Here is a 14,216-nt window from a genome sequence, read left to right as displayed (position 1 = left end):
GTTCACGCAACAACAGTGCCAGCACAACTTAAAGCCCTCTAAGGCCATATTCAAAGATTAGGACTTTGAATCCAATATGTAGCTCATGATTTACTTGACAGCAGTGAACCCTGCCCTCCTGTACACTTTTGATTTATGCAGGGACCTCAAGCTTCTAAAGACATACCACCTGTGCTATCTCTGCAAAATCCTCCAAATCCACTGAAAGGACAAATGACCAATGGTTCCAAGCCAACATCCCTAACACTGAAGATCTATTATAACCAGTTGAATCCAATTAGCACTCCACGTCTTCCCAGATCCAGCAGCCAGCACTCTGTTCCAAGCTCCTTCATGGCAAAGGTTACCAGTTTGACTTCAGAAATTAAACCCTTCTGCCCACAATGTTGTACTGACTTATAGGAAGCCTATTCCACAATCAATCTAACCCTTCTCTCCTACACACCCCAGAACCCTCCATTGTTTTATTACGCAAGGATTTTTTTATTATTGTTATTTAATTATTAGTCAATGATCTCAAAGCCTCCTTGGGAGAAAAAAACGTGTAACATTCGCACGGACAGATCGGAATCCTCTAACTCTTGACAACCCAAAATGAGAAGAGCTTTGGGGTGGCATTGAGAAACCCAAAAAAAACAGCAATTATGAGCGCACACCTCTCCCCACTGACCTAGTGTCTTTCACTAGCACCATCAGCCAACTCAGAATTAAGTAATTTTCGGTTGGGAGGGACCATTAAGAAACAGCAACCGATTCTGCAGTTTAGTTCGATAACCTTCCGAACCGAAGTGTGTTCTGGGAGTAAATCTCTAACGCGCTTCCGTCTTGGTGGTCATGTGATTATGTTCAAGATGGCGTTGCCCAGGGAGCGGTGGTCGCTGTGGCTGTCGACTGCCTTCCTGTGTCCTTATTTGTTAAATGTTCTTTCTGTTGATGTCGAAAAATGCGAGGAACTGCGACTTGGGCAATATCCTTTATATTATCGTCATTGTTTTTTGTGGGTAAATTGTTTGTCGGGATAAGCAGGTTCGGTGGTTTTGTTAGAAGTCACAAGTAGGAACAAGTTGTTTATTCTTTCCATGATCAGGTTCTGTTCTCGGCTGATTCTGCTTAAGGAGCCGGAGTGACGCTAATGAATAAGATTTTCTTATAAAATATGGCACTTAGAAGGCGTTTCTTTTCCGTGATCGGCTAGTAAACTGGTCGCACTAAAAACTAATATATAAACGAGAGGAACTAAAAGATTCCGAATGCTTTATCTCCATTGTACGATAATAGTGTGTGTATGTATAATAAATACATTGACGCGGTGCATAACTTTTATACCGAGCTTTAATGCTTTCCCTTATTAACGACAGCCAGTAAGGTTAAGGCGACCGTAATTTTAACATACCAATTTTGCTTATTGCAATATGTGTTGTACCGAAATTTACTAGTACACCAAGATCGGTATTAAATTGAGGGTTTTTTGGGGTTATGGAAGTGTGTAGGTTTCTTCTGAGCATAATACAAATTAAATTAATATATAAATATGTAATTGTAAACAATACTATTAAATCGGACCCAGCTGGTGGCGTAGTGGCGTCATTGCCAGACTTCGGAACGAAAGGTCTCAAGTTCGAATCCAGCCGACTCCCCTGCATCCGTGCTGCATTACAAGCTAATGATCTCTTGGAAACTCACCCGGCAGAAGGCAATGGCAAACCACTGCTGTAACTTGCCTCTTATGCGGTTCCCCACTACATCAGAGAGGCGTGGAGGGAAATCTTCCGCTGACCAGAGAAATTCCGGATGCGACGTACCTTTCCTTTACTATTAAATCATTTGAAAATATTTTAAACAATGGGTTTGTTATAATAGTGAGCAATTTGAAATATTAATGAGTAAAACATGATATATAATCATGTATGTTTGTACAGAATTTGTAAAAACAAGAAAGTTCCTTAACTATTGCTGTAGATATATCTGTGATGCTCCCAAGATAAGTGATATAACACAAGAGCCAGAAAACTGCACAAATAATACTACCTTTGGTACGTGTCTTTTTAAAATTAATTATAATAGGACAATTCAAATTAAAAGGACATCTTATAGCAATTTTTCTAAGATGCCAACATTGCTTTCCTTGAATAGGGATTAGTCTGATTAAGGATGGTTAGTATAGCTTTGTGAGGGGCAGGTCATGCCTCATAAACTGGATTGAATTCATTGAGGATATGACAAAGCAAATTGATGTAGAGCAAGAGATGTGTAAAAGGGTTTTGGAAATGAGTTTGACCCGTTCCTCTTGGTAGATTTATTCAGCAAAGCCTGGAGGCGTGGGATCTGAGGAAACTTGGCTGCATGGATTGGGAATTAGTTTACCCACAAAAAGCAGAGGATGGGTAGTAGATGGAGCATATTCTCTCTGGAAGCCCCAGTGGTATTCCACAGGGATCTGTTCTGGATCCCCTGCTCTTTGTGATTTTTATAAATGACTTGGATGAAGAAATAGAAGAGTGGTTCAGTAAATTTGCAGATAACACGAATGTTGGTGGAGTTGTGGATAGTGCAGAAGGTTGTAATGGGTTACCACAGGACATTGGTAGGATGCACAGCTGGGCTGAGAAGTGGCAGATGGAGTTCAATCCAGTAAAGTGTGAAGTGATACATTGGAAGATTGATCTTGAAGACAAAGTAGATTAGATTAGATTGTGAGGACATTCAGTCCTCGCTTATTGTCATTTAGAAATGCATTAAGAAATAATACAATGTTCCTCTAGAGTGATATCACAAATAAAAACAGGACAAACCAAAGACTAACACTGACAAGACCACATAATTATAACATATAGTTACAGCAGTACAGAACAATACCATAATTTGATAAAGAGCAGACCATGGGCATGGTAAAACAAAGTCTCAAAGTTCCGATCGACTCCCGATAGCGGGCGGCAAAAGGGAGAAACTCTCCCTGCCATAAACCTCCAGGCGCCAACAACTGCCAATGCATTGGAAGCGCCCGACCACAGCTGACCCTGAGTCCATCCAAAAACGTCGAGCCTCCGACCAGCCCCTCCGATACAGCCTCCCGAGCGCTTCGATCTCATCCCGGCCACCGAGCAACAAGCAAAGCCGAGGACTCAGGGCCTTCTCCGGAGATTCTGGATCACACTGTAGCAGTGGCAGTGAAAAAGGCATTTCAGAAATTTCTCCAGATGTTCCTCCATGCTCTCACGTCTGTCTTCATCAAATCAGGATTGTGCACGGCACCCTACTTGACAGATTACAACTATCATTCACCAGAGTGGCTGCTGCGCGCTGTGTCACACCGCCATCTTCTCCAATACAGAGTTAATGGCAAGATTCTCAACAGTGTTGAGGAACAGGGATTTTGGTGTCCACATCCATAGATACCTCAAAGTTGCTGTGAAAGTTGATAGGGTGGTTAAGAAGATGTATAGTATGTGGCCTTCCTTAGTTGAAGGATTGATTTCAATAGCCATGAAGTAATGTTGCGGTCTTATAAAACTGCGGTTGTACCATACCTCAGTCAACAGGCCTGAGTTATAACATAAAAGACAGACAAAATCAAAAAGGGTGAATGCAGCACTGAAGGTGTATTTGAATGCATGCAGTATATGGAACTTGCAGCACAGTTGCAGATTACCGTGTATGATGTTGTAGGCATCACAGAATCATGACTATAAGATTATAGCTGAGAGCTTAATGTGCAAGGATGCATATTTTATTGAAAGGACAGGCAGGAAGGCAGAAGGGGCAGTGCTGTTCTATTGATAAAAGATCATTAGAAAGAGGTGACATAGGGTCAGAAGGTGTTAAATCATATGAATAGAGCTAAGGAACTGCAAGGGTAAAAAGACCCTGATGGAAGTTGTACACAGACCCCAAAAGATAGTCAAGATGTAGCCTACAAATTACAACGGGAGATAGAAAATGCATGCTAAAGAGGAATGTTACAATAGTCATGGGGGACTTCAATATGCAGGGAGATTGGAAAATCAGGTTGGCGCTGGATTCCAGGGTGGAGAATTTCTAGAGTGCATGTGAGATGGCTATTTAGAGCAGTTCGTGGTTGAGCCCATTAGAGAATCAACTGTTCTGGGTTGAGTTTTGTGCGATGACCCAGAATTGATTAGAAGCTGAAAGGTCAAAAGATCCTGAGGGGCAAGTGACCACATTACAGCGAAATAAAGGGAATTACAGAGGCATGAGAGAGGAGCTGGCCAGAATTGATGGAAAAGAACACTGGTAGGGATGTTGGCAGAGCAGCAATGGCTGGAATTTCTGGAAGCAATTCAGAAGGCACAGGATCTATATATCCCAAAGAGGAAGAAGTATTCAAAAGGAAAGATAACGCAACAGTAGCTAACAAGGGAAGACAGAGCCAATATAAAAGCCAAAGAGAGAGTGTATAATAGAGCAAAAGTTAATGGTAAGGTAGAGGATTGGGAAGCTATTAAAAGCTAACAGAAGGCAACTAAAAGTTAGTAAGAAGGTAAAGATGGAATACAAAAGTAAGCTAGCCATTAATATTAAAGAGGATACCAAAAGTTTCTTCAAATACAGAAAGTGTAAAAGAGAGGCGAGACTAGATATCGGATCGTTGGTAACTTCTGTTGGAGAGGTAGTAATGGAGGACATAAAAATGGTGGACAAAGTGAAGAAGTATTTTGCCTTAGTCTTCTCAGTGGAAGACACTTGCAGTATGGTGGAAGTTCCAGGTGTAGAGGGCATGAAGAGAGTGAAGTTACTGTAACTAGAGAGAAGGTTCTTGGGCAGCTGAAAGGTCTGAAGATAGATAAATTACCTGGACCAGATTCTGTACACCCCAGGATTCTTAAAGAGGTGTTGAAGAGATTGTGGAGGCATTCGTAATGATCTTTCAATAATCACAAGATTCTGGGATGGTTCCGGAAGACTGGAAAATTGCTAATGTCATTCCACTCTTCAAGAAGGGAGGGGGCAGAAGAAAGGAAACTATAGACCAGTTAGTCTGACCTCAGTGGTTGGGAAAATGTTGAAGTCGATTATTAAGGATGAGGTCTCAGGGTACTTGGAGGCACATGATTAAATAGGTTGTAGTCAGCATGCTTTCCTCAAGGGAAAATCTTGCCTGACAATCTGATGGAATTCTTTGAAGAAGTAACAAGCAAGATAAACAAAGGAGAATTGGTTGATGTTGTGTACTTTGATTTTCAGAAGGTCTTTGAAAAGGTGCCACACATGAGGCTACTTAATAAGCTACAAGCCCATGGTAATACAGGGAAGATTCTAGCATCGATAAAGCAGTGGCTGACTGGCAGGAGGCAAAGAGTAGGAATAAAGGGAGCCTTTTCTGGCTGGTTGCTGGTGACTAGTGATGTTCCACAGGAGTCTGTGTTGGGACTGATTATTTTTACATTATACTGTATGTCAGTGATTTGGATGGTGGAATTGATGGCTTTGTTGTAAAGTTTGCAGACAATATGAAGATAGGTGGAGGGGCAGTTAGTTTTGAGGAAATAGAGAGGTTACAAAAGAACTTAGACTGATTAGGAGAATGGGCAAAGAAGTGGCAGATTGAATACAGTGTAGTAAGTACATGCTCATTTTCCTTAGTAGAGGAAATGAAAGCTGCCTATTTCTAAATGGAGAGAAAATACAAAAACTGAGGCACAAAGGGACTTGGGAGTCATTGTGCAGGCTTACCAAAAGGTTAGTTTTGCAGGTTGAGTCTGTGGTAATGAAGGCAAATGCAATGTTAGCATTCATTTCAAGAGGACTCAATACAAAAGCAAGGATGTAATGTTGAGATTTAATAAAGCATTGGTGAGGCCTTACTTGGACACTGAGCGTTTTGAGCCTCTTAGAAAGGTTGTACTGAAACTGGAGAGGGTTCAAAGGAGATTCATGAAAATGATTCCAGGATTGAATGGCTTAAAGGAAAAGTGTTTGATGGCTCTGGGCCTGTATTCACTGGAATTTCAGAAGAATGAGTGTTGACTACATTAAAACCTATCAAATGGTGAAAAGCCTTGATGGAGCGGATGTGGAGTGGGCATGCTTAAGACCAGAGGACACAGCCTCAGAATAGAGGGGCATCCTTTTAGAATGGAGATGAGGAGTTATATCTTTATCCAGAGAGGGTGAATCTGTGGAATTTGTTGTCGCAAGCAGAGGTTGGTTGATAGATTCTTAATTTGTCAAGGCATGAAGGGTTACAGGGTGAAGTCATGAGATTGGGGCTGGCAGGAAAAATGGATCAACCATGATGAAATGGCAGAGCAGACTCAATGGGCTAAATAGCCTAATTCTTATGGTCTTGTGGACTTGATATGAGTCTTGTCTTATTAACTTGAATGAGTTTTTTCGAGGAGGTGATGAAAGCATTTGATGAAGGAACAGCTGTAGATATTGTCTGCATGGATTTTAATAAGGCATTTGGCAAGTGACAGTGTATGTCGTGGAGGTTCATCCAGAAGTTTAAGGTGCAGAGGATCAATGTGACGTTAGTGCTTGGTTGAGCGTCAAGCTAACAACTGACCTCATTTTTAAAAAAAAAAGAGACAAAAATGCTAAAGAAATGACAACGTTGCCATCCGATGTGCTACAAGGCGGGGGAGAAAACAGCGGTGAATTGGCCATTTGGATTCAAGATTGGTTGCATATCAGACATTCGGTAATGTCTGGTTGGAGGTCTGTGATGAGTGGTGGTCTGTAGAGATCTGGACTGGATCCTGTTTGTAATATACAGACATAAAAATGACTTGATGAAACAGAAGGTTGGATTAGTAAGTTTGTAGACAATACAAAAATTGGTGGCTTTATGGATCATGTACAAGACTCAAAGGACACAGCAGGATATAGTTCAATTGCAGATATGGACAGAAAAATTGCAGAGGGAGTCTAACCCAGCCAAATATGAAGTGCTGCACTTTAGGAGATCAAATGTACGAAGACAGTCCACTGTTAGTGACAAGGCTGTCAGCAGTATTGATGTGCAGAGAGATCTTAGGGTCCAAGTCCTCAACTGATAGTGGTGATATAGGGTGATAGGGTGGTAAAGAATGCATTTGGCACACTTTGACAAAGCATATGGTCTTCAACCATATGGCATGCTTGCCTTTAGTAGAGAAACTGAGTTCAAGAGTCGGAAAGTAATATTGCTTAAATTATAAAGCTCTAGTTAGGCTGCATCTGCAGTATTGCTTTAGCTTTTGGTTGCCCCAATTCCAAAAGGATGTCGTGGCTTTGGAGAGAGTGCAGAAGAGCTTTACCAGGTTGCTGCCTGGATGACAGGGTATGTGCTATGAAGAAAGGTCGGGCAAACTTGAATTGTTTCTCTGGAGCAGCAGAGGATGATAAAAGAGAAATGGATAGAGTAGTCAGCGGATATTCATTCCCCAGCTTCTAAATGTCTAATACCAGAGGGTATGCCTTTAAGGTGAGGAAGGTTAAGTTCAAAAAAAAGATGTTTGGGGCAAGTATTTTTACACAATGGTAGGTGCCTAGAATTTCTTGCCAGTGGTGGTGATGGAGGCAAATATGATGCAGGTGTTTGAGGAGCTCATAGATATGCACATGAATGTCATCGAATGGAAGGAACTCTGACTCCTCATCTTTTTTCTTCAGTCCTTATGAAGGGTCTTGGCCAGAAATGTCGACTATACTTTTTTCCATTGATGTTGCCTGGCCTGCTGAGTTACTCCAGCATTTTGTGTGTGTGTGTGTTGTTTGGATTTCCTGCATCTGCCAATTTTCTCTTGTTTCTATAGCAATCACCCCTTCGTTCTCCAGCACTCCTCTTTTTGGACACTCTGCTCTGGATCTTTCCAACAAGCACAGGCACTCCTTTTTCCTCTTTGAATCGTACTCCCTGAACACACTGCCCTCCACTTTCCCTGTACCAATCTCAACCTCACTATTCAACCCTCAAACAAAAAGGGTGCTGTTGCAGTGTAGCAGAATGACCTCCACCTTGCTGAGACCATTTGGCAACTCTCAGACACCTGTTATTTCCCCCTTGAAAAGGACGCCACTGAGGACCATCAGGCCATTGACCCCTGCACTATCACTGACTTTATCAACTCTGAAAGCCTCCCATCCACTGCCACAAATTTCATATTCCCTTACCCTACTTTTGTTTCTACCTCCTACGCAAGATCTACAAACCTGACTGTCTGGGTAGGCCCATTGTTTCTGCCTGCTCCTGTCCCACTGAATTTGTGTCCACATACCTCAACTTTATTTTATCCTCTTAGTTCAGTCTCTTCCCATCTGCATCCATGTTCACATGCTCTTGATCTCCTAAATAACTTTCAATTCCTTGGCCTATGGATGTCCAGACCCTAGGCACTTCTGTTCCCCATCAAGAAGGCCTTGAAGCTCTCCACCTCTTTCTCGACAACAGACCCAGCCAGTGTCCTTCCATCATCATCATCCTCCCTCTGGTTGAACTGGTCCTCGCACTCAACAATTTCTCTATTAGCTCCTCCCAATTTCTTTAAACTTAAGGTGTAGCTATGCCTGTCTTTTCTTTGGCTACATGGGACAATCCACACTCCAAACCTTTCCTGATGATGCTCCCCAACTCTTTCTACACTACATTGATGATCAGCCCATCTACTCCCACGATTATTCTGACTATTCCCACACTGTGTCCTGTAAAAATACATTTCCCCTTTCTCAATTCCTTCCTCTATGCTACATCTGTACTCAAGATGTTGCTCTTACTGACATCTCCTCCATTCCACAGACATCCATCCTCACCCCATCTTCCTTAATAGGGATAGAGATCCTGTTGTCCTCACCTTTCCCACTGTAGCTTCCACATCCAGCACATGATTCCTTGCAACTTCTATCACCTTCAACAGGATCCTACCACAAAACACATTTTACCTTCCTCCCTCCCCCCACCCCAATCGCCGCTTTCGGTAGGGATCCCTCTTGGCACTTATCCCTGCAGGTTGAAGAAGTGCTATACCTGCACATTCACCTCCTCCCTCACCTCCATTCGGGGTTCCAAATCTGTTGTAGTTATCTATTGTATCCAGTGCTCCCAATGCAGCCGCCTCTACAATTGTGTGACCCGATATACTGTAGACCTGACTTTTATTCCATCTAGAAAAAAGCAGAATTTCCCATTGCCAATCATTTCAGTTCCTATCTTCATTCCTACTCTGACATGTTGGTTCATGGCTACCTCTACTGCCATGATGCTGCTGCACAGGTTGGAGAAACAACACTTCATATTCCGTCTAGGTAGCCTCCGACATGATGGCATGATCATCGATTTCTCCAACTTCGTCATTTTTCTGCCCCTCCTCCTTCCCTTCTCTTCAGTTCCACACTGTGGCTCCCCCTATTACCTCTGCTCTTGTCCTCACCTCTCCCTGGTACCCCTCCTCCTTTCCTTTCTCCCATGGTCAGTGCCGAAATCAAGAGAGCAAGAAGAAATGCGGTAGTTATAGGGGATTCCATCGTAAGGGGGACGGACAAGAGATTCTGCGAGCCGAACAAGGATACCCGGATGGTGTGTTGCCTCCCTGGTGCCCAGGTACGGGATGTCTCAGATCGAGTCCAGAGTATTCTGAGGAGAGAGGGCGAGCAGCTGGAAGTCTTGGTACATGTTGGTACCAATGACATAGACAGAAAAGGAGAGGAGGTCCTGAAGGAAGATAACTGGGAGCTAGGAAGAAAATTGAAAAGCCGGACTTCCAGAGTAATAATATCAGGATTGCTGCCTGAGCTGCGTGCTAACGATGGTAAGAATAGCAGAATTAAGCAGATGAATGTGTGGCTAAGTAACTGGTGCAGGGGGCAGGGCTTCAAATTCTTGAATCATTGGGATCTATTTTGGGGAAGGTATGACTTATACAAAAAAAATGGATTACACCTGAACCCAAAAGGTACTAATATCCTGGCGGGATTGTTTAATATAGCTGTTAGGGAGGATTTAAACTAAGTTGGCAAGGGGGAGGAAACCAAGGTGTTAGGGTCGAGGAAGAGGAAAATAGAAGTAAGTCAAAAATACTGTGCAGCAAAGATCGCAGAAGGACAGGCCGGTGAATATACAGGATAATTTGCTGCAAAATAGAAATATAGCAAAATCGACAACAGATGCTGATCTAAATGTACTGTACTTAAATGCACGCAGCATTAGAAATAAAGTGGATGACCTTGCTGCACAGCTGCAGGTTAAAAGATATGACATTGTGGCCATCACCGAGTCATGGCTAAACGATGGATGTGATTAGGAGCTGAATATCCAAGGTTACACAGTGTATAGGAAAGATAGGAAGGTAGGTAAAGGGGGTGGTGTGGCCCTGATGGTAAGTAACGATATCAAGTCAATAGAAAGAAGGGACAAAGGATCAGAAGAGATAGAATCCTTATGGGAAGAATTAAGTAATGGCAAGGGTAAAAAGACACTAATAGCAGTTATATACAGGCCTCCAAACAGCAGCCGGGATGTGGACTACAAGTTGCAGCTGGAAATAGAAAAAGCGTGTCAGAAAGAAAATGTCAAGATAATTATGGGGGATTTTAATATGAAAGTGGATTGGGAAAGTCAGGAAGGTAATGGATCTCAGGAGAGGGAGTCTGTAGAATGCCTACAGGATGGCTTTTTGGAGCAGCTTGTCCAGAAGCCCACCAGGGGACTGGCTGTTTTGGATTGGGTGCTGTGTAACGAACCTGAGGCGATTAGGGAGCTGGAGGTAAAGGAACCCCTTGGAAGTAGTGATCATAATATGATTGAGTTCAGTTTCAAATTTGAAAAGGAGAAGCTGGTATTAGGTGTATTGATATTTCAGTGGAACAGGGGAAATTACAGTGGTATGAGAAAGGAACTGGCCCAAGTCGATTGGAAAAGTAAGCTAAATGGAGAGACGGCAGAGCAAAATTGGATGAAATTCCTACAAGAAATAAGGAAAATGCAGGAAAAATATATTCCAAGAAAAAAGAAAATCATGACTGGAAAAATGGCACAAATGTGGCTAACGAGAGAGGTTAAGGCAAAAATAAAAGCAAAAGAAATGGCGTACAAGGAAGCAAAAATTAGTGGGAAAAATGAGGACTGGAAGACTTTTAAAAACTTACAGAAGGAAACTAAGAAGGTGATTAGGAAAGAAAAGATAAATTATGAAAGGAAGTTGGCGATTAACATAAAAAAGGATACTAAGAGTTTTTTTTTAACTATATGAAGAGTAAAAGAGTGACAAGGGTAGATACGGGACCGATTGAAAGTGATGCTGGAGAAATTATAAATGGATAACAAAGAGATGGCAGAGGAACTGAATGAGTACTTTGCATCAGTCTTCACAGTGGAAGACATGAGCAATATACCAGAGGTATCAGGGAATAGAATTAGGTACAGTCAAGATTACTAGAGAGAAAGTGCTTGGGAAGCTAAGTGGACTAAGAATAGATAAGTCTCCCGGTCCAGATGAGGTGCACCCAGGTTCTGAAGGAGGTGGCTTTGGAGATTGTGGAAGCATTGGAAATGATCTTCCAGGAATCAATAGACTCTGACATAGTTCCAGAGGACTGGAAGGTCACAAATGTAGTTCCATTATTTAAGACAGGAAGGAGGCAGCAAAAAGAAAATTACAGACCTATTAGTCTGACTTCAGTAGTTGGAAAGATATTGGAGTCAATCCTCAAGGACGAGATTATGAAATACCTCGAGGTGCATGACAAGATACGCCGAAGCCAGCATGGTTTCATGAGGGGAAGATCCTGTCTCACCAACCTATTGGAATTTTTTGAGGTAATCTCGAATAAGATTGACAAGGGAGAGGCTGTGGATGTTGTATATTTGGATTTTCAAAAGGCCTTCAATAAGGTGCCGCATATGAGGCTGCTTAATAAGATGAGAGCCCATGGAATTATAGGAAAGATATTGAAATGGGTGGAGCATTTGCTGATAGGAAGAAAGCAAAGGGTGGGAATAAAGGGATCCTATTCTGATTGGTTGCTGGTTACTAGTGGTGTTCCGCAGGGGTCGGTGTTGGGGCCGCTTCTTCTTACGATGTATATCGATGATTTGGATTATGGATTAAATGGTTTTGTGGCTAAGTTTGCGGATGACACCAAGATAGGTGGAAGAGCAGGAAACGTTGAAGAAATGGAAAGGTTGCAGAGAGACTTGGTCAGTTTAGGAGAGTGGGCAAAGAAATGGCAGATGTGATACAACGTTGACAAATGTACGGTTGTACATTTTGGAAGAAGAAATAATCGGGCAGATTATTATTTAGATGGGGAGAAAATTCAAAAATCGGAAGTGCAAAGGGACTTGGGGGTCCTCGTGCAGGATACCCTAAAGGTTAACCACTAAATTGGATTGGCAGTAAGGAAAGCGAATGCTATGTTGGCATTCATTTCAAGAGGAATAGTGTATAAGAGTAAGGAGGTGTTGGTGAGTCTCTATGGGGCATTAGTGAGACTCATTTGGAATACTGTGTGCAGTTTTGGGCCCACTATCTTAGAAAGGATGTACTGATGTTGGAGAGAGTTCAGAGAAGATTTACGAGGATGATTCCTGGAATGCAGGGGCTAACATATGAGGAGTGTTTGTCGGCTCTTGGATTGTATTCATTAGAGTATAGAAGAATGAGAGGAGATCTCATAGAAACATTTCGAATGTTGAAAGGGTTGGACAGAGCAAATGTGGAAAGGTTGTTTCCCTTGGTGGGTGAGTCCAGGACAAGAGGCCATAGTCTTAGAATTAGAGGGTACCCAGTTAAAACAGAGATGAGGAGAAATTTTTTTAGCCAGAGGGTCGTGGATTTGTGGAATTCGTTGCCACATGCAGCTGTGGAAGCCTGATCATTGAGGGTGTTTAAGGAGGAGATTGACAGGTATCTAATTGGTCAGGATATCGAGGGATATGGGGAAAAAGCCGGAAATTGGAACTAGATGGGTGAATAGCTTGGCTCATGGGGGAGCTGCGGAGCAGACTCGATGGGCCGAATGGCCCACTTCTGCTCCTTGTCTTGTGATCTTGTGATGGTCCACTCCTCTCCTATCAGATTCCTCCTTCTCCACCCCTTTACCTTTTCTTCACCTTCCAGCTGCTTACTTCATCCCCACCCTCCCCCAACCACCTGCTTCACCTATCACCTAGTTTCCCCTCCCCCACCACCTTGTTCTGGCATCATCCCCTTTCCGTTCCAGTCCTGATGAAAGGTCTTGTTCTGAAACGTCAATTGTTTATTCATTTCCATAGAATCTGCCCCACCTGCTGAATTCCTCCAGAATTTTACGTGTGGTGGTCCAATTACTAATTTAATAGTTTGCCACAATATTGAGAGCTAAAGGGCCTGTTCCTTTGCTTTATTTTTATCTTCTATGAAACCCGAGGGGCAACTTTTCCACGCAGATGGTGGTGAGTAAATGGAATAAGCTATCGCAAGTGGTTGAGCCAGGTGCAATAACAACACAGAAAATGATGGAGGAACTCAGCAAATCAGGCAGCATCTATGAAAATTAATAAACAATCTACATTACGGGCCAGGAGCCCACCTTCGGGACTGGAAAAGAAGGGGAAAGACACCAGAATAAAAAGGTGGGATGAGAGTGAAGAGGATAACTAGAAAGTGGTAGATGAAGCCAGGTGGATGGGAATGGTAAAGGGCTGGAGAGGAAGGAATCTGATAGGAGAGGGGAGTGGACCATAGGAGAAAGGTACCTGGGAGAGGTGAGAAGCAGGTGAGAGAATGTAAAGGGGAAAAAGTGGGGAATAGAAGAGGGGCAGGGTAGGGAATTTTTTTTAACTGGATGGAGAGATCAATATTCATACCATCAGGTTGGAGGCAACCCAGACAGAATACAAGGAGTTGCTCCTCCACCCTGAGGGTGTCATCATCTTAGAACCAGAGGAGGCCATGGACTGACATGCCAGAACAAGGATGGGAGTTGAAATTTTAGATGTTTAGCCACCGGAAAGTTCCAATTTTGGCGACTGGAGCGGGGGTGCTCGGTGAAGCAGTTCCCCAATTTATGATGGATTTCACCAATGTAGAGAAGGCTGCATAGGGACCACCAGACACAATAAACGACCCCAGCAGATTTTCAGGTGAAGTGTTACCTCAGCTGGAAGGACTGTTTGGGGCCCTGAATAGAAGCAAGGGAGGAGGTATGTGGACAGGTGTAGCCCTTAGGCTGCTTGCAGGGATAAGTGCCAGGAGAGAGATGAGTAGGGATGGATGAATGGGCAAGGAAATCATGGAGGG

General features: G+C 42.9%; 2 protein-coding genes across 4 annotated transcripts in view; one reads left to right on the top strand and one right to left on the bottom strand.

Moving 5' to 3' along the window:
- LOC134354873 (inaD-like protein) overlaps positions 1-755 on the bottom strand; it is a 332,069-nt gene extending 331,314 nt beyond the window's left edge. The window contains exon 1 of the mRNA XM_063064296.1: positions 671-755. Coding sequence (XP_062920366.1) covers positions 671-693 — 23 coding nt within the window. The 5' untranslated portion in view covers positions 694-755. The remainder of the gene's footprint in view (positions 1-670) is intronic.
- The window catches only part of tm2d1 (TM2 domain containing 1), a 70,137-nt gene continuing 56,670 nt past the window's right edge, over positions 750-14,216 (top strand). For all 3 annotated transcript variants that reach the window (XR_010019911.1, XM_063064301.1, XM_063064302.1), the window contains exons 1-2: positions 750-971; positions 1,964-2,033. Coding sequence is in view for 2 of the 3 variants with exons in the window: in XM_063064301.1 (XP_062920371.1) it covers positions 843-971; positions 1,964-2,033 (199 nt within the window). In the remaining variant the exon portion in view is untranslated. The remainder of the gene's footprint in view (positions 972-1,963; positions 2,034-14,216) is intronic.

Source organism: Mobula hypostoma, chromosome 12, assembly GCF_963921235.1.
Source record: "Mobula hypostoma chromosome 12, sMobHyp1.1, whole genome shotgun sequence".
Classification (NCBI taxonomy): Eukaryota; Metazoa; Chordata; class Chondrichthyes; order Myliobatiformes; family Myliobatidae; genus Mobula; species Mobula hypostoma.
This window is presented reverse-complemented; position numbering and strand designations above follow the sequence as displayed.